Genomic DNA, 17,739 nt, shown 5'->3' on the forward strand with positions numbered 1-17,739 from the left:
TGAGCGGTACGATCCAGTTTGATTTGTGGGCTGCAGCACTGAGGCTGGAGAGAGCTTCCCATTCTTATAAAGTAACAAGTGTGTGTGTGTGTGTGTGTGTGTGTGTGTGTGTGTGTGTGTGTAGAATAGAATAGAACAGAATAGAATAGAATAGAATAGAATAGAAGGGACCTTGGAGGTCATCTAGTCCAGGGCTTTTCAACCTTTTCACCCATTGTACCACTTTTAGGATATGGCAATATCCGAGTACCACCAGTCGCCTAGCAAGGTGTCAAAAACTTGATGACCAAAAAAGAGGAAAAAAAGTGATAAAGTACAGGTAGTCCTCGACTTACAACAGTTCACTTAGTGACTGTTTGAAGTTACAATGGCACTGAAAAAAGTGCCCTCCAAGCCACAGCCGAGCAAGACAACTGCCTGCCCACCCGGCGGCGCTCTTCCTCCTGTCCAAGGTTTTCATTGTTGTGAGCATTTTTGTTGAGGATTGCCAGCGGGGGTGGGGTGGCGGGTGCTTGGTTTTTATTCTCTCCTCACCCCCCTACCCCCCGTCTGCTGGGTGGTTGCAGCAGGTTTTGGTCACTTCACATGACCCTGGGACACTGTGACACTGTGACCATCATAAATATGAATCAATTGCAAAGAATCTGAATGTAAATCACAAGACCCTAGGGATGCTGCAACATTCCAGCTGATTGGCACTTCTGGGCTCAGCAGAAGCACCAGGATCAGCGCCGAGCTCCAGCTGGAGCCTGGCACTGATCCTGGCACTCCTACTGAGCCCTGACAGCCCGGCAGCTCAGGCTTGTGCGGTGCTGCCATTGGTTCAGCTCATTCCCCTCCCCCGCTACCACTTTTCTGTGCTAGTGTACCACAGGTGGTACCCGTACCACTGGTTGAAAAGCCCTGTTCTAGTCCAGACATGTCAAACACAAGGCCTGGGGGCCGGATCCGGCCCGCAAAGTGGTTTCATTTGGCCTGCGAAGCCATCCTGGAAACACTGAGGGAACGGCCCCCTCTGCCTTGGCCCTGGTCCAGGCCAGCCGGGAGCCAATGTACAATTTTGTGGTGGCCATCTATGCTGAAACGCATTCAGTCTTAGCTCCATAAGTCCCCCCCCCACCGCATGGCCTGAGAGGAACAGTGAGGCTCCTCCAGTGGACCATGCCTTGGCACTTGCCCTGGTCCCACCCCATTCTGCCAGAGACCCTCAGGTATCCCAGTCCTGCCCAGGCCCCCATAGGCACCCTTGACGCGAACGATGTAGAGCTGGCCATGCCCACCCAGCAGGCCACACCCACTCCATCCACACCCACCCAGCCCTCTGAGGGCAACCGCAATGCTGATGTGGCCCTCAATGAAATTGAGTGTGACACCCCTGTTCTAGTCCAGTCCCCTGCTCAAGTAGGAAGACCTATACCGTCTCAGACAGATGAATGTCCAGTCTTCTCTTAAAAATCTCCAGCGTTGGAGTGCCCACGATTTCTGGCGGTAAGCTATTTCACTGGTTGATTGTCCTCACTGTCAGAAAGTTTCTCCTTAGTTCCAGGTTGCTTCTCTCTTTGATCAGTTTCCAACCATTGTTTCTCGTCCTTCCCTCTGTTGCTTTGATGAACAACCTGGCCCCCTCTGCCTTGTGGCAGCCCCTCAGATACTGGAACACTGCTATCATGTCTCCCCTATTTCTGGCTCAGACCATTGGCCCCAAGTCTTTGATGCTTGACTGGGTCGAGCAGAAAATAAACTGTGTCCCAGAATTTCGCTTATCATTTTGAGGAGCCTGCATCTTACAGGCCGAAAGCACCAGGGTGTCCCTTATAGGGAATCCTCGATTTACAACCATTTGTTTAGTGGCTGTTCAAAGTTACAGTAGCACTGAAAAAAGTGACTTATGACTGGTGCTTGCATTTACAACTGTTGCAGTATTTGCTGCGGTGATGTGATTGCGATTCAGGAGCCTGGCAACCAGTGTGTATTTATGACAGTCGCAGCATCCCAGGACCACGTAGGACAGAGGTCCTCAAACCTGGCCACTTTAAGACTTGTGGACTTCAACTCCCAGAATTCCCTAGATTCAGGACCCCTAACCTACGTGATCGTCGTTTGCAACCTTCCATGCCAGCTCCCAACAAGCAAAGTTAGTGGAGGAAGTTGGATTTGGTTAATGATTGGCAAAAAAACCCCTCATAAAATAGGGCGTGGTCACACTCACGCAACGAAAGTGCTTTTTTAAAAACAGTGAAAAAATGCAGCAATGAAAAGGATATAATATTTTAGCAGTAAATAGTTACAGTTCTTTATATAGTTATCCAGTGGAATTATTATTCAAGTACATACCTGTTTCTAATACATATATGGGTTTTCTCCTTTGCACTTCTGTGTGTTTTCATATAAGAACCTTCTTTGGTACTTTTCTGTTGGGCTTACAGCGTGGCTAGTCTCTTTCAGGCAATCATGAAGGAGATCTGTCTGTCTGTCTGTTGGTCTATTTATCTATAATCTAATCTAATCTAATTTAATCTAATCTATTTCCACAAGTAAACCATTCCAAAGGAACTTTATGGCCATCTCCTAGAGCAGGGGTGTCAAACTCAATTTCATTGAGGGCCGCATCAGCATTGCGGTTGCCCTTGGGGGGCTGGGTGAGTGTGGCCTACTGGGTGGGCGTGGATGGAGTGGGTGTGGCTTACTGGGTGGGCGTGGTCAGCTCTTCATCGTTTGTGTCAAAGGTGCCTGTGGGGCCTGGGTAGGAGTGGGACAGATCTGAGGGTCTCTGGCAGAAGGGGGTGGGACCAGGGCAAGCGCCAAGGCATGGTCCATTTCTTCATTCCTCACAAAGGGTGACACCTCCCCAGCATGTACCCATGGGGTGGGGCTGACGGGGCAGGGGCTGGCTCCTCGCTGTTGCCAGACAGCCTTGTGGAGCTAAGACTCAATGCATTTCAGCATAGATGGCCACCACAAAATTGTACATTGGTTCCTGGCCAGCCTGGGCCAGGGCCAAGGCAGCAGGGGTGTTCCCTCACTTTTTCCAGGATAGCTTTGCGGGCCACATGAAACCACTTCGCGGGCCGGATCCGGCCCCCCGGGCCTTGTGTTTGACATGTCTGTCCTAGAGCACCTGGGTTTCAAAATCTATGGCGGGGGTTACAACATCAAAGGCAATAGAGATGTTTCTTGCTGGACAGTAACCTAACTTTCACTGTCAGGTATCGTCCAGGTGTCTTGGTTTTAAACCTTATCCAATCAAAAGCCAGATGTCCACTGTCCCAAAATAGCCCTTTCTTTTCAAAACACTGTTATTTGCTTGTCTGAGAATTCTTTTGATTTCCTTTTAATTAGTCACAATCTGCATGATTAATAAATAAATATTTCTTTAATGCAGTGTTTCCTGTACATTGGCAACTTTAAGCTGTATGGATTACAACTCCCAGAATTCCTCAGCCATCATTACCTGCTGGGGAATTCTGGGAGTTGAAGTCCACACAACTTAAATTTGCCAAGTTTGAGAAAACCTGCTTTAATGAGAGGAAGGGAGGGAGGATAATGTTTATTTCAAACCCTTCTTGCTGTAGTTAGTGCTGCTATAATTTGTTTTGCTACTGTGTGCGCTTGTGGGATAGAAAAAAAATTACAGCTTCCCCTGAGTTGAGTGTAAATCCTGGGAACTTCATAGAATGCCCCTCTTGTTAAAAGAAAAAGATAGTTTTCCTTTTTGTGAGACCTGCTTCTCTGACTTCCCTTTTCTAATTATAGCTCTGATCTTTCCTGGGCATCTCTAGCCAAATCCTAATTGGGCTGAGCCCTATTTAGGTAGTGCCACCTGCTGAGACCAGCAAGGGCATAATTAGCACACAAAAGCCCTCTAGACTCAACATTTGATAATTAGAAGTGGACTGCCACTGAATATGATGAGTTCCCTTTAGCCCATGTACCCAAATAACTATGGCTGGACCTAAGTGGAAGCCCCTTGTTTATTTAAAGAAGTTGTATGGCCACCTGTCTCACAGAACAGCCACCTGTGGCTCACAGCAACCAATAAAAACAACAACATAAAAATACATCATTTAAACCCCTTGATTCAACCCCATTCTAGCCCAATGCTTGGGGGAAAACTCAGGTTTTCACATCCTCCATGCCCCCTCCTCCTAATTTCAGGTGGGGGGGGCTGTTCAAAAGGCTAGAGAAAACACATCTCTGAGAGCCTTTTTGACAGCCACTTATTTTGAAACCTTTTCTTCCCTTTTTCAGGAGTTGGAGAAAATGGGCCTCGGAGAGGATGTGGATCTACATGTCTACGAGATTCCTGTTGAGTATCAGGCTGTGCAAAGGCTCATTCCCGCCTTGTGGAAGAAACACAGCCCGCAAGTGAGTGAAGGGAAGTGAGGATGGCAGTGAGGTTGAGGCAGACCGGTGTCAGGAAACTGGCTCAGCTTGCAAACCCTGATTTAGAGGTGAGGGGCAATCATGGGGGACAAGGAGAACCCTGATTGGAGGGATGGCTATGGCCTCTCACCCACTTGGCAGAAGATGGAGCCAGGTTTCCTGTTCGTGTGACTCATTCCTGCAGGGTGGGCACGTTCTGCTTTCTCCCTCCCATTCTGTGTCTGGAGAAGACCAGAAAGAAACTATCCTTTGGTGGCTGAGGGCAGCATTTTTTTCTGCTTGGGGGCAGGAATTAAGCATTTCAATGGACAGAGGTGGACTCTACCACCACTACCCTTCCCTGGCTTTGCTGTTCTACCTGTGCTGTGTATGTTTTAGAAAACAGACAGGATTTGATGAATGAGGCCAAAAACAATAGAAGGTGGGTTTGTTGGGAGCTATTAGCCATTATATCTAAAATAAAACCACAAGTCTGTCTCAGAGCTGGAACCAAGAAGGATAGGAAGCAAGTTCTGTTCCACCTTACTTTTTAATTTCGGAGTCTGATCTAGCCTGTAGGTCTACCAGCTGCTCAACTACATGGTTACGTGATCTGATCCAGCAGGTCTCTTTTGCAGTATTTCCAGCATCCAAGCAGCAGTCTGCATACGATTTTATTCACTTGTTTGCAGTGTGTTTGCATATCACCCCCCAAAACCAGAAAAATTTGTAAACCTTAACAGAACATATACAAATACCACACACAGAACAACTCGGACTCTGCTAGAGGGATGTTCCCTGATGATGGGTTCTAGCACGAGTCGAAAAGCCCGGAATACAGAATGCGAAACTGAGCCAGATTGGATCCTGCAACATTGTCCTGAGACACATATATTCACCTTCACTCTTAACAGAGAGCAAGACCCTGAACCATCCTAAACCTGAATACAGGTAGTCCTTGACTGACCAGAATTCATTTAGTGACTGTTCAAAGTTACAATGATACTGAAAAAAGTAACGACCATTTTTCACTTTGTGGTATCCCCATGGTCACGTGATCAAAATTCACATGCTTGGCAGTTGACTCATTTCTGATGGTTGCAGTGTCCCAAGTCATGTGACTGCCTTTTGAATCATTGTGACAAGCAAAGTCAATGGGGGAAGCCTGATTCATTTAACAACTGTGTTATTAATTTAACAACTGCAGTGATTCACTTCACAACTGCGGCAAGAAAGGTCGTAAAATGGGGCAAAATTCACTTAATCAATGTTTCACTTAGCAACAGAAATTTTGGGCTCAGTTGTGGTCGTAAGTTGAGCATTACCTATATACTGTAAAACTACAATAAACGAGCAGTAAATTTGAACAGAAGAATAGATTGTTTTAAGTGTTTAAATTTAGAACTTCAGCAGGGGTAGGCAACCTTGGCTCTTTTATGACTTGTGGACTTCAACTCCCAGAATTCCTGAGCCAACCATGCTGAGGGGAAAGGGAGAGGTTTCCAAGCTGAGCCATGCTGGCTCAGGAATTCTGGGAGTTGAAGTCCACGAGTCATAAATGAGCCAAGGTTGCCTTCCCCTATCCTAGAGAAATCAAATACACATAAATGGCATGTAGCATTCAAAGGGAGCAACCTGGCAACCAAGTTAATCTTTTCTAGAAAAGTTATCTGAGCATAATTTTAGGCTCTGGATCTCTATATTAAGAAAGGATGTGAGAAACTTATCTGGCCCCAAGTTAGTTAGGGCTTTAAGGGGCAATAGCAGCATTTTGAACGGACCTTAGATTCAAATACAGCCCAAAAAAGGTAAGAACAAGTATATCAGAGTTGCATTTTCCAGTGATCATAAACTGGGTCTTTTAATGGCCAGGGTGGGTAATTTGTTTTTAATGGCTTAGTCCCATGGTTATCCACCTTCTTTTTTTAAAGAAAGAGTCCAACAGAAATATCGCAGATGAGTAGGATCAGAGCACACTTATATAGAATGGCTGTATTTTCTTGGCTGTAGAGAGAGTTTGAATTTGTTTCTTTTTTAACCAAGGCCTGTCTCTTTAAGGACATGCACTATGGTTATATACATTTCCTTCTTCCAGAAGGGAGGAGGAAGGTACACTCCAGGGATTATTTGGAAAAGATTTAAAGGCATGTTGACCTCAGGTTGCTAGCTTGGCTCTCAGCTGTGCTGGTTTCATGAACCTGCTTTTCCACTTCTGCCAACAGAAGGCTTTTGACTTGTTTTCAAAACAGCTTGTAGTTCACGTGGGACTGTCTGGCATGGCCACAACGGTGACATTGGAAAAATGCGGCCACAACGTGGGCTACCGGGGTTTGGACAACTGTCACTTCTGCCCCGGTTCTGAATGCTGTATTGAAGGGGGCCCAGAATGCATCGATTCGATCATTGACATGGACGCCGTGTGCAAGAGAGTCTCTGCGTTAGGACTGGATGTCACCGTCACGATATCAGAGGACGCCGGGAGGTATGATGAGGAAGTGGAGAGGAGAAGGACGAGAGGAAGGATAAGAGTGGGGTGGAGAGAAATAGTTTGAGGTACAGGTAGTCCTTGAGTTAACAACCATTTGTTTAGTGACCATTTGAAGTTACGGCGGTACTGAAAAAAGTGACTTATGGCCGGTTTTTACACTTAACTACTGTTGCAACATCCCCATGGCCACATGTTTGGAATTCAGGCACTTGACAACTGGCATGTATTTATCACGGATGCAGTATCCCGAGGTAACGTGATCACCTTTTGTGACCTTCTGAGAAGCAAAGTGAATAGGGGAAGCCAGATTTACTTAATGACCACACGATTCATTTAACTGCCACGATTCGCTTAACAACTGTGGTGAAAAGGTTGTAAAATGAGGCACAACTCACTTAACAGCTGCTTTGCTTAGCAACATAAATTTTGTGCTCAATTGTGGTTGTAAGTCAAGGACTCCCTGTAGTCTTTTTGTATCTTTCCTAGATTATTTTTTTGAATGATGTGTAAATGTGGTTTATCTCTATATTTCTATTGATGGCTGATTTGTCTGAATGCCAAGTTTCCAGGAATTCCCTAGCATTTTTGGAGTTGGCTTGGTCTAAGATGCCAGTTGAAACTGTGGTTGAGTCTGTCCGTGTGTTGTGAAATTAAGGAGTCACCTTATAGAGGAGATGGCATTCATGAATGCACTTGGATTGATTACATTACCTAGCTGGGTAATGAAACAATTTCAAGCAAACAGACAAAAATATAGAGAGTATCAAGAACTCCACAATTCAATTCCTGAGCCACAGATATTCACTTCTGTTGAAAAGAGTAGAAGGAATGAAATGCCATAATTCATTTGACTGTACCTTTGTAGGCTTTCAAATGCTGCAAGGGCTTATAAAATTTGCTCCACCTCCCTGGCTGAATCTCATTGTTCTTCTTGTAGGTATCTATGTGACTTCACATACTACACTTCCCTGTACCAGAGCCACGGCCGATCTGCATTTGTCCACGTGCCTCCCTTGGGAAAACCATACAGTGCAGAACAGCTGGGCCGTGCACTCCAGGCCATCATAGAGGAAATGCTTAATGTCTTAGAACAATCTGAGAGCAACATCAACTGTCACAACGAACATTGAACTTGGGCCAAAGTCCCCGCCTCTTTACTTTCCTCATGGTTGCACTTCCCAAAACTTTTCTCCTGTTCTTACAGAATCCCAGCTGGCAACGTCCGTGTAGAGGATTGAGAACAGAAATGGATTCCTGGCACTCTGAGGAGATACATTTTGGGCGATCCTCCTTTGCTTCTCTCTCAGTTCCAACCAAACTAGCTCTCGCTAGCTTCTCAGTGTCCCCATCGGTGTTCAGGTCCCGCAAAGACTGTTAAGTGGATTGATTTGCCAGTTAGGCAATTGCTCCAGTTGTCTAATGTGCTCCAGTTCAATTTTGCAAGGTCTTCGTGTTTTCAGAAGGACAGTTAGATGGTTCCAGTCCACTTGTAGCAATGCTTTCAGCTGAAAATGTAGGCCCCTCGTAGGAAGTACTGTTCCCTTTACAGGAAGACGTATTGCACATTTGCCAGGAAGCTTGGAAGCTTTTTTTCTTCTCTGCTTGAAACAGATTCCTCCAATTTACATAGTAGAGCTCTGCTCTTCATGAGGAATGCTTGGTGATGGAAAGAGAGGTGGGAACATTTCCTTTAATCAACACCTCATGCCAAATCTGTCGGTGGCTTTAAAAGAAAAAAGAAAAAAAAAGACCAGATCTCTTTGGATTTTGCCTTTTCTGGTTTCTGTAGCCACCCATTGGTCTGAAATGTAGAGCTTCTCTTCTCTTCTGGCCTGCTGGCTTAATGTGCCCTAGGAACTGGTCTCTTCCCCTCTCTCCAAATAGCCCTACCATAGCTATCTTTCCCAGTGCCTCAAAGTGAGATGCTGCTCAAATATCCTTTTGTACCATAGGAAAATAACACGGTACATACCCTTTCCTCAACTTTTCTGCTCTGCTGGGGAGGGTTGAGACTCTGGGTCCAGGTTAGGATTTTGGCATTTCTGCTTGCTAGGAGAAGGGGGTGAGGACTTGCTGCCACCATCTCCTGCCTGGTGAAGGCCTCTTTTGCTTCAGCTCCTGTGTCTGGGCGGAAGTTCCCGTGATTTCTTCAGCAGAGCAGTTCTCCAGGAATTTCCTCTGGGCTCTCTCTCCCCTTCCGTAATGCTTACCTGACGGTGGTCCTTGCCAGCTCTGTAGAAAACGATGCTGCACTTTTTACCTAGATGGGATTAGGGTATAATATTCATTCAGAAGATTAAAGACTGTGGGTTTTTTTTTTTTTCCTTTTAAAACGAGCAGTGTTCAACTTCACTCTAAACGGGAAGACTTCGGGGATGAAGCAGCAGGAAGCAACTTGTTTGGCAGAATATGGAGACTTGGCCGCCCTAAAATCTTGGACAATGGAATTGCCCGATAAAACTGAACTGGCCACAAAAAATAAGCAACTTCTGCTACGAACGGTCTGGTTTAAAATGAAACCACTTCTTCTTTGCTGTAAAATCATTCTTGTTTGAATCTCTCTTTCTCTTTAAACTAATTGATCCTGCTTTTATAGTAACTCTCAGTGAGAGCTGCCTTGCGCTTGTCGGCTTGCTAGACCCAGTGGTAATCTGGTTGCAAGACAAAGGGCTGCTGGGGTTTGAATGCGTGGCCGTATTTTGAGACAGTCTTTATGTCAACCTCATCTGTATCCCTTTCTGGGTTGCAGTTTAAATTGCTCTTAAATTTGTTTGCACACCAGCCTCTTACTTGCATTCAAATTCCAAGCACCCTTGTGTGTGGTAAGTCAGCCAACTTCTTCTGTTTCGTTTAATAATTTATTTTATTTAATATTTTTTGTCCAAATGTGATGGCTTCTGTGCTTTTCCTCCCTGCTTCCTTCTCTAGCAAAGGTGGGGTCATGACATAGGGTCTACATTTGTTTTTAGTTTTGCAAGCAGCCTTCTTCCTTGTAATATTTTGTAAGATGGCAAACTGTGCAAGGGGCCTTTTGCCCCCTTTTCTTTAGGAAAAAAAAAACAGCAACGATGCAGTTTGAGGAACAGAAGGCTGCTGTGTTTAGTTCTAATAAAGTGTAGCTGTGAAATTTATATAATCTATTAGATGGGTGCAGATATGCACATTGTATAAAGGCTATCTCTCTTTGAAATGATAAGAATAGAAGATCTGGATATTTTTTCTTTACGATGTGAAATGGCTTAACATTTAAATGGAAGGAAAAGTGGGTTGTTAACAATTAAAAACCTCCTTTTAGGGGACCTGACTTCTTTTCAGAGAGGGTTACCCTTACTAGAAATTTCTCTCCCTCATTCTTCCTTTTTTAAAAATTACATTTTCTAAGTCTTTGCTAAGGGAATGGGATTTTTCAGGCTTCACTGCAAAATCCTTTGCAAGGTTGGAGTGACTTGATTTCAAAGAAAGCTTTTTGGAACGGTGAGAAGATCCTGTGGATTTGACAATACTTCAGTTTGCAGTCACCCTGTAGCAGCATTTCCCAACCTTGGTAATTTTAAGATAGCAATAGCAATAGCACTTAACACTTATAGACTGCTCCATAGTGCATTCTCTAAGCGGTTTACAGTGTCAGCATATGCCCCCAACAATCTGGGTCCTCATTTTATCGACCTCAAAAGGATGGAAGGCTGAGTTAACCTTGAGCCAATCAGGATCGAACTCCCAATTGTGGGCAGAGTCAACCTGCAATACTGCTTTCTAACCACTGCATCACCATGTTTTCTGGCTCGGGAATTCTGGGAGTTGAAGTTCAGATCTCTTAGAATTGTCAAGGTTGGGAAAAGGTGCCCTACAATAACTCAATTTCTGACAATATGAGTTCAAGGAAGAGCGTCAAGCATCGTGCTCTGTCCATACTGACACAAGGGTTCTTCCGCTAGTCCTCTGCCATCCTTGTGTGTTTTTCCTTCCATGAAACTTTTAAACCCCTAATAATCACACCATGGGTTGGGTGTGTTCAAAAACTTCTGAATCCGTACCTTTTCTGGAGAACATGATGCTCTAAACATGAATTCTGACTTAGAATATGTATCAGATAAATACAGGTAATCCTTGACTTACGACCACTTGGGACCATGGCTAAACAAAGTGGTGGTTAAGAGAGTCATGCTCCTTTATGACTATTTTGGCCATCGTTTAGCAAATCACGGCAGTTAAGTGAATCATGCCATCATTAAGCAAATCCAGTTTCCCCCATTCTTTGCTTGTCGGAAGCTGGCTAGGAATGTTGCTTAGATGTTTATAAGACCCTAGGACACTGCAACTGTTGTAAATACATGCCTGTTGCCAGGTGCCCAAAATTAGCTGACATAATAACCCTGGGAATGTTGCGATGTAAGGACCAATCAAAGCCCCCTTTTCAGTGTAATTTTTGAACAGTCACTAAATGAATAGTTGTAAGTCAAGGATACTGGTATTTAGTACAAATGGATTAAAAATTATTGCTTATTCATTTTGCATCCCTCTAATTGACAACTTCAGTTAACTGGGATGTAAATTATTACGACAGCAATCTGAAACATTTTCTTAACCAGCTGTTTTTAAAGCAAAATCCATTGTGTTTAGCACATGTTAGTATTGTGTGCAAACAATTTCGGAGTTTTGCTTGGAAACTTATTTTCAATGGGAGATGGGTAAATGTGTGAACAAACTATTCAATAGTATCTTTAAATTGTTTAAAACGGTTGAGAATGTTGAATTTGGTACAGGAAAGAGGTGTGCATGTAACCTAAAACTTCTCAAGAGAACTTTTGCCCAGAATTTGGGGAGGGGGAAGGGAAATCAGGCTTTGGAGTGAAGTTTTCTGGTGGGAGGTGTGGCATGGCTCTGAAACAACGGCCCAGAGGACAGTTGCTTTTCTTAATGCACAATATAGGGTGCTTATTGTATAAAACATTTTAAGCCTTATTGTGGTATCAGCCCAGCCAAAGCCCCGCAGAATGCAAAGACTGTGGTTTTGGGGATCTCTCTGATTTTCACATGTTGTCTCAGCATGTAGAGAGAAATTTAAAAGTGGATAACTCTGCTTTCCAGCTTCCAACTCTATGACTGAGGTTGGGATCAGAACCCTGGATTATGCCTGCTGCGGCATGCTTTTTCTTTCTGGTACATCTGCACACCCACTCCCAGATGTGCAGGAGGGAGGAGATCTCTTTATACTACAAATTGGGGCTGTTGCCCTACTTCACCAGCTCTGATTGGACCTCCGTATCTCTAGTGTTTTTCTAATGAAAATGTTGCCTGGCCAGCTTCCACAGTGGGGCTGGCATAAAGAGGTGGGAGTGGACGAGGACTGGTGAACAGCAATTTGATCATCGGCACAGTGTCCTCTGATAACTGTCCCATCGGTTGCAATCTTCCACACTGCTAAACCAAAATTTGCCTTGCCGACTACCGAGACTCAGTCTAGCAACAACAGCAATGTAATTATTACTTATTTGATAATTCCTAATCTTTTCCCCACTATCCCAAAAGAATTTGAAAACCCAGAAGCCCCCCAGAGTCCTCTAGTTCAGGAGAGGGCACCTATGACAACTTTATGACCTGTGGATTTCAACTTCCAGAATACCCGAGTCAGCATGACTCAGGAATTCTGGGAATTGAAGTCCACAGGTCATAAAGTTGCTATAGTTGGCCACCCCTGCTCTATTTGGACACTGGCCCTTGTTAAAAGAAACCAGATTTTTTTAAACCAGCACTTAAACGGGAGTTTTAGTTATGGTTTCTTCCCAAAAGTAAATACCTAACTTTTAGAATGGATTTGTAAATCATTTTCTACTATCAAATATGGAACACTGTTCATTCCTTAGTATCAGTTAGGCTATACTTACCTAAAAGAAACCTATTTAGTCAGAACGACAAAATTATTCACCTGCTACAGCTAGTCCTCAACTTATGACCACAATTGGGGCAAGAATTTCCATTGCCTCGCAAGATGGTTAAATGAGTCGTGCCTGATTTTATGACTTTTTTTGCCATGGTTGTTAAGTAAATCATTTCCATTGTTAAGGCACCACATGGTTGTAAAGCAAATCCAGCTTTCCCCATTGACTTTGCTGGCCAGAAGGTGGCTGGGGAGGTCGCAAATGGCAGTCACACATGACCACAGAATGCTGCAACCATTGTAAATACATGCTGGTTGCCTAACACCTGAATGTTGATCACATGACCGTGGGGATGCTGCAACCGTCATAAGCACAAGAATTGGCTGTAAGTCTATTTTTTTTCAGCGCCATTGTAACTTCAAATGGTCACTAAACAAAGTCGAGGACTACCTTTATATATCTCACAAAATAGTCCATTGCTAAAAGAAATGGATACAAAGCAGTTTAGCCCAGCTGATCATCCAGTTAATTGATGTTCTATTGACACGTCAAGGAATTCAGAGGCTCCAGTGAGTATCCAATTTTTGGACAGACTCAAAAGTACCCTTTGTGTTTTCTCTTTAGGGCAGGAATGTCCACCTTTGGCAACTTTTAAGACCTGTGGATTTCAACTCCCAGAATTCCCCAGCCAGCCACAAGTCTTACAGTTGCCAGGGTTGGACACCCCTCCTCTACAGCAGACGTTGCGCAACATATCGGAGCTTTTTCACCATTGCCAGCAATGATGAAACCGGCCCACGGGCCGGCAGTTTGACACCCCTGCTCTAGAGGCTGCAGACTGACTGTTGCAGCCATCATCTTGGGTTTTTAACCATATGCTGCAGACACCCCTGGATACCTTTGTCTAGACACTGCAGTTCCAGAGGATTCAGCAGAGTTCCTCTACTCTGGCAATGCATCAGATTACCTCTCAAAAACGGCACATGGCTCATGTGCCTGCCCTTCATTTCTGCAGCTCCTTTGAGACTGACCATCTGCTAAAGTTGCCGAATTTTGTCAAGGTCTGGAGTCCTGACCTCTGAATCACCTGAAATGGTTTTGTTTTCCTTTGAGTTCTCTGACTTTGTTTTCATTCTGTTTTCATCTCCTCAGGAATCTGTTTTCATTAAAGCTCCAGACCTTTGTTTCACCTTCCCCTGCCCCTTCTATGGCTAACTAGAAAATGTAATTTATTCTATAATTTCCCTTTTTTTTTTGCAAACCAGTTAATTTTAGGGGACGGTTGTTTTTTTCCACAGAACCACTGTCTTCAGTACTAAGCACCTGCATATTTTTTATGGTTGCATTAAACTCATTTTATTTAATCAATTAAAAATTGAGCGTTCTTTCTGTTTTTCTTTTTCACTTCTTTCTCCCGCTCCCCCAGGTACATTTGCCAGTTCTTAAATGTTTCAGACGTTTTCTTCTGCTCTTTCATAAATCGAAGAGGCCACCTAACTGAAGAATGTTGTCAAGCAATTGCGCAGCAACTGTCCAAATGAAGTGAGAGGCGCTGACGCAAAATTGTAGTTTTATATAAATAAATATATTTAACATTTACATTTACAGCAGACAAAATAGTCAGGAACTTCATGAGGTAAATGCAGCACACAGAAGAAAAAAGGGAAAAAAGGAAAGCTCCCGCTCCACATTTAAAGCAACCAATCACAGCATAGATTGCCTCATGCTTGAGCCAGCACCCTGCAACCAATCAACTACAACTGTGTGCTCTGGCCTACTATATATTTCACTGTTCTAGCTACTAAATTTAATACCCCAGTAAATGATGTTTCAGGGTGCAGGCTGAAAAGGGCTATTAAAAAGATTCCTTTTAAAAAGATATATCCAATTTGTTGCTGCCCAACGCTTAGTCAACCTAGAATTGCGGTGACTTAATGGAAATATCCATGTAGTTTTATTGGCATAAGTGCAGAAACAGTTCATTACTTTCAGAATGTTTTTCCAACTAGTTTGGCTAGTCCACAGCCATGGGATTTTCTCTCTATGTGTGTGCCCTGTCTGATCACATCTGATTCCGTTTAGTTTTGGAGATCAGTCAAGGTCAGCCAAGTGCTGCTACCTAACAGAATAGAGTTGAAAGGGACCTTGGAGGTCTTCTAGTCAAAGCCTAAGGAGGAAACCCTACCATTTCAGACAAATGGCTGTCCAGTCACACCCACAACTTCTGGAAGCAGGTTGTTCCACTGGTTAATTATTCTCACTGACAGAAAATTTCTCCTTAGTTCTACGTTGCTTCTCTCCTTGATTAGTTTCCATCTGTTGCTTCTTGTCCTGCCTTCAAACGCTTTGGAAAATAAGTTGACTCTCTCTTCTTTGTGGCAGCCCCTGAGATATTGGAACACTGCTATCATCTTTCTTTTCATTAAACTAGACATACCCAAATCCTGTTCTTCATAAGTTTTAGCCTCTGGTACTCTAATCATCGTTATTGCTCTAGTTGTTACCTAGCTGGACATGAACTTATTCCATTAGAATTTGATGGTTGTGCTGTGAAATATGTTCAAGTGGTTGAAATGAGGTAGAAAGGAAGATGCTTGTCCCCTTTTTTGTTTTTCTCAATAGGGCACCCCTGTGGAGTGTGATACTGAAGCTTCTCCATTGATCTCCAGAGGGTAGTAATCTATGGAGAGTTGCTCTTCAGCACAAGTGATCAATGGCACACTTTTAAATTGCCCCAGGTTTTGTAGGAGAAAATTTCATTGACTTCAGATGGAGGGAAACTACTAAGATTAGCTGCTCTGCCTGGGCTCCTGCAGTAGCATCTTGTAGTTTGGACTAAGCCCAGATAAACTATTGGAGAGCCAGTTTGGTGTAATCGTGGAGGCACCAGTCAAAGCTTGCCATTGTGGTTCTCCACATTAAAATCAGGTGCATGGGTGCACTTCTGTGCTGCTTTTGATATGGTGATGGTTGCCGTGTGTTACCAATGTGGATTGGGATGTAAAGTAGCATAGCATCATTACCCATTAGGTGCAGATAAAACAGCTGGTCACTTGTGGCCTGGAAGCTAATGCTGAACTTGGAAAAGAATGGCTTTGTTGCTCGAGCCTATTGCCCAAATGCTCCATTTCTCCTGTTTGCTAGCAATGGAAGAACTGTGTTAGGAGAGGTGGGATGGAGATGGGGGTTTATTCTAAACCTGCCTCCAGTGCTGGAAGAAGGCATGGATAATGCAGTTTTCTAAGGCCAACCATTCACAAATGAGAAAAGAAGGCAGTCCTGCCCCATTACCTCTCATAACTGGTATGAATCTGCAAGGCTGTCAGAAGTGCTGAAATTCAGAATTGCAACCCATTCCCTGAAGTGAGCTGACTTGCAATCACAGGTCTTGGTTTGGTCCTGCTGAAGACATGGTTTCTTTTGCCTGTTCCTTATCTGCAGGAGGGAGGGCTGTTTCTTATGCAGGGGGGCCTGTTTTCCAGGTTAGGCATTTGAGGTCTGGGGTGTTTGAGATGAACTATGGTTAACTGGAGAGTTGGAAGAGACCACAAAGATCTAGTTCAGCCCTCTGCAGATGTGCATGAGAACCATCCATGAGAAGATAGCAAATGAAAAATGGTAAAGGGGACATTCAACTGTCCTGACTTTGGTAAAGGGGACAGCCAACAAGGCCCAAGAGATGTGCTCTGAATGCCTAAACAGCAAGTTCAGGCATCATGTTACGTCTTTTATGCAGGCTTCTATCTCTGCCTAAAGGTGCACTATTGAGAGAATAAAATTTTACTTCTGCCAAAAACTTTATTTGTCCATTTGGAAAAATTCCTTCACATCTGCCCATTCTTAAAATCTGGGTTTTCCCCACCAGTGGGTGAAGGACTCATCCAAACATCTTCCTTGCCACATCATGCAACTATTCCACTGCCTGTCTGTCCCTCAAAGACATGACTTCACAAAACAGCCCCCATCTCATCACCAGCCAGCCAGTATCCCATGCTTTGGGTGTAACCACGGAAAAGTGACATTTTCCCTGCGGTCAGGCAAAACATCCTGGGCAGATGTTCAACATCTATGTAAAAAGACAACAAAACCCAGAGAACAGGAAAAACCCAACAGAGGAAGATGTGTCTTACACAAATTTACTCTCATCACAGCATTTCTCTTCTGGATGCTGAAAATCATGCAATAGTTTTTGTTGATATTTTTTTTTTGAAACAAAAGTAGAGCTTGAAAAGTTGTGTCATGATTTTCAGCTCCCTAGTACCAAACCCTCCTGATTTGGGGTTGGCTGCTGGGAGAAAACTCTCCTTCCATAGGGCTGCCAACTTTTAATCTTTGGCTGGAAAGCTAACAATTGCTGACCGATATCCATCCCTCATTGTGTAGGGTGCATCAACATACATGGTTTCATTGTTCAAGTGCTCTAAAAAGTACAGATCCTTAATGTATAACCAATCACACTTGAGTCTTACATTTCAGTTGCTAAGTGAGGCAGTTAAGTGAGTTGTGCCCCATTTTACAACCTTTTTTGCTGCAGGTGTTAAGCAAATCACTGCAGCTGTTAAGTGAATCCTGCAGTTGATAAGAAAATCTGGTTTCCACCATTGACTTTTGCTTGTCAGAAGTTGGTTGGAAAGGTTACAAATAGTTATCACATGACCCCAGGAACTGTGCAACTGCCAAGAGAATGCTACAATAATTGTAAGTGTGACAACCAGTCATAAGTCACTTTTTTCAGTGCCATAACTTCAAATGGTCACTAAACAAATGGTTGTGAATCAAGGACTATCTGTATGTATTCTCTTCCCCTTTTGGGAAAGAGGGAGGAAGTACTGTATATTCCTCTTGCTGTTTGGATGAGAACAAAGCTACAGTTGGATATTGCGTTTTGTGGTTCGGAATAGTCTTAGCATGATGCTTGTGCATTGCACATGATGTACTTGTAGAAGGGTGTTTGATTAACCCCAATCTAGAGTTTAATAGGTGAAATAGGTAAGACCACACTTGGAATAC

At 43.8% G+C, this 17,739-nt stretch overlaps 1 protein-coding gene across 4 annotated transcripts in view; it reads left to right on the forward strand.

Moving 5' to 3' along the window:
• PGPEP1 (pyroglutamyl-peptidase I) overlaps nucleotides 1-14,104 on the forward strand; it is a 36,984-nt gene extending 22,880 nt beyond the window's left edge. Inside the window, exons 3-5 of one of the 4 annotated variants that reach the window (XM_039334687.1) lie at nucleotides 4,249-4,365; nucleotides 6,585-6,844; nucleotides 7,788-14,104. In XM_039334687.1, the coding sequence (XP_039190621.1) occupies nucleotides 4,249-4,365; nucleotides 6,585-6,844; nucleotides 7,788-7,980 (570 nt within the window). In that variant the 3' untranslated portion in view covers nucleotides 7,981-14,104. Of the gene's footprint in view, nucleotides 1-4,248; nucleotides 4,452-5,174; nucleotides 5,314-6,584; nucleotides 6,845-7,787 lie in introns of those variants that run through there. The other 3 variants (XM_039334688.1, XM_039334689.1, XM_039334690.1) reach the window with 3 other exon arrangements.
• The last annotated feature ends 3,635 nt before the right edge of the window (nucleotides 14,105-17,739 follow it).

This window comes from Crotalus tigris, unplaced genomic scaffold, assembly GCF_016545835.1.
Source record: "Crotalus tigris isolate CLP2741 ecotype Arizona unplaced genomic scaffold, ASM1654583v1 scf7180000017633.3093840, whole genome shotgun sequence".
In the NCBI taxonomy this organism is placed as follows: domain Eukaryota; kingdom Metazoa; phylum Chordata; class Lepidosauria; order Squamata; family Viperidae; genus Crotalus; species Crotalus tigris.